The 1,632-nt window shown below is 47.6% G+C and overlaps 1 protein-coding gene across 1 annotated transcript; it reads right to left on the reverse strand.

The window, feature by feature from the left end:
• Positions 1 to 234: 234 nt before the first annotated feature.
• LOC103357973 (heparan sulfate glucosamine 3-O-sulfotransferase 3B1-like) lies at positions 235 to 942 on the reverse strand. Its single transcript, XM_008282747.1, has one exon. The coding sequence runs from the start codon at positions 703 to 705 to the stop codon at positions 235 to 237; it is 471 nt and encodes a 156-aa protein (XP_008280969.1). The 5' UTR covers positions 706 to 942.
• Between the last annotated feature and the right edge of the window lie 690 nt (positions 943 to 1,632).

Consider the following 1,632-nt stretch of genomic DNA (forward strand, 5'->3'; position numbering starts at 1 on the left):
AAATCAAAGTCTCCACACTTCCACAAATCCACTGCATAAACTCAACATAAATGGCCAACCTGCATTTTACGCACATAAATTCCAAATTTGAAAGTGACATCAGCAGCTTCAACTTCTATTTCATGACCTCTGACTTCAACTTTCACCTTTACAGTTTGTTATTATTACACTTATTTTCCACTTTAGGGAGTATTTCATAAATTCTTGTGTCAAAATCATTTTTAAAAGTCGCCTTTACCTGTACCATTCCAGTCCCCTCTCGTAGAAGCGGTCGAAGAAGTGCGGCTCTGCGCCCACGGCTCTCACGTCCGGATGGATGCGCAGGAACTCCAGCAGAGCCCGAGTGCCGCCTTTCTTCACCCCGATGATGATGGCCTGGGGGTACTTTTTGCTGCCAAAATTATTAGCTATAGAAATATTGTTCGAAGGAGCTTCGCCGTTCGACAAGTCCGACAGTTGCTCCCGGACGAACGAGACCGGGGACGCGTTATACGCGCCGAGCTGCTCCGCTTCGTGTCCATCATTTAGGATGGCTTTGAGATTACTTTGCTGGTCGTACACAGGCCTGGGCAGGGAGTCACAGAATCCGTTGAGGCAGTAGAAGAGATACGTGAAGAGAATGATCATGGTAAAGAAGACGGACAGCTTGGACTGCGCCTTCAGGTGTCCAAAGTTGAACGCAACTCTCCATTTACTACATCCCATGGGTCGCAATCCTGAGCATGAGGACACAACGCAGGAAACATGCCAGATCTGGTGACTTCATACTACTGTCTTCAAATTTTAAAAAAAGTTACTCAAACAGAGAGCACTTTTAAAAAAGCATGTTTGTGCCACAGGAGCAAGTGGCGCAAAACTCTCCCACGGTGCGTAAAAAGGCTCCACATGTTCCTCGGCTTATGTTTTTTACCTGCTCTCAGTCATCAGCATCGCCCTGAATCAACTTGAGCGAAGTTCCCCGCTCAGATCGTGGCTGTAAATACGCGTTGCGCAGCGCTCCGTGCCTCCTGTGCGCTCCCGTGGCTCCCTGGCAGCGGCTCTATAGGAAACCCTCAACACCCCCTTCCCGTCCGACTGCCAAATCCACGCCCTGTTTATCAAACACACGCCCCTTCCATCCTCAGCTCGTGCCACACTGGAACAACAGCGAAAAATAATTAACCGGCACAGAGCAGCCTCTCCTCTCCGAGCTGACAGAGAATATGAGCTTATTTTGAGAGCAATTTCTCAGAAATATGGTCGTTAGTTTAATTGAATTTAATGCACTGGAGGAGGAGAAAACATTTGGGAAATGATGAAGAGGGGATATTAGTTTTTGATTGTAGACCCAGGATGTAATTTCCCTTCATTTCCCCTTTAAATCACCACATCCACCATTAAACTTGCTGTATATTTGGAACCTTTACTAGAAGGAGCTCCAGGTTGTTGCCTGGCTGCAGCTTTGCGAGGCCACCTGCTGTCTGAGCAGCCAGTCTGACCACACAGCCTTATGGAGCCAAACATGATGCACACATTTAACCTTGTCACTCGGGGGCCAACTGGGGCAGACAGGTGTCATCAGCTTTCTCTATTTCTTTACTCCTCGTGTGCGTCGGTACATATGTAGTGAACTGTGGGAAACATGCAGTAATC

Source organism: Stegastes partitus, unplaced genomic scaffold (assembly GCF_000690725.1).
Source record: "Stegastes partitus isolate 25-593 unplaced genomic scaffold, Stegastes_partitus-1.0.2 Scaffold285, whole genome shotgun sequence".
Classification (NCBI taxonomy): Eukaryota; Metazoa; Chordata; class Actinopteri; family Pomacentridae; genus Stegastes; species Stegastes partitus.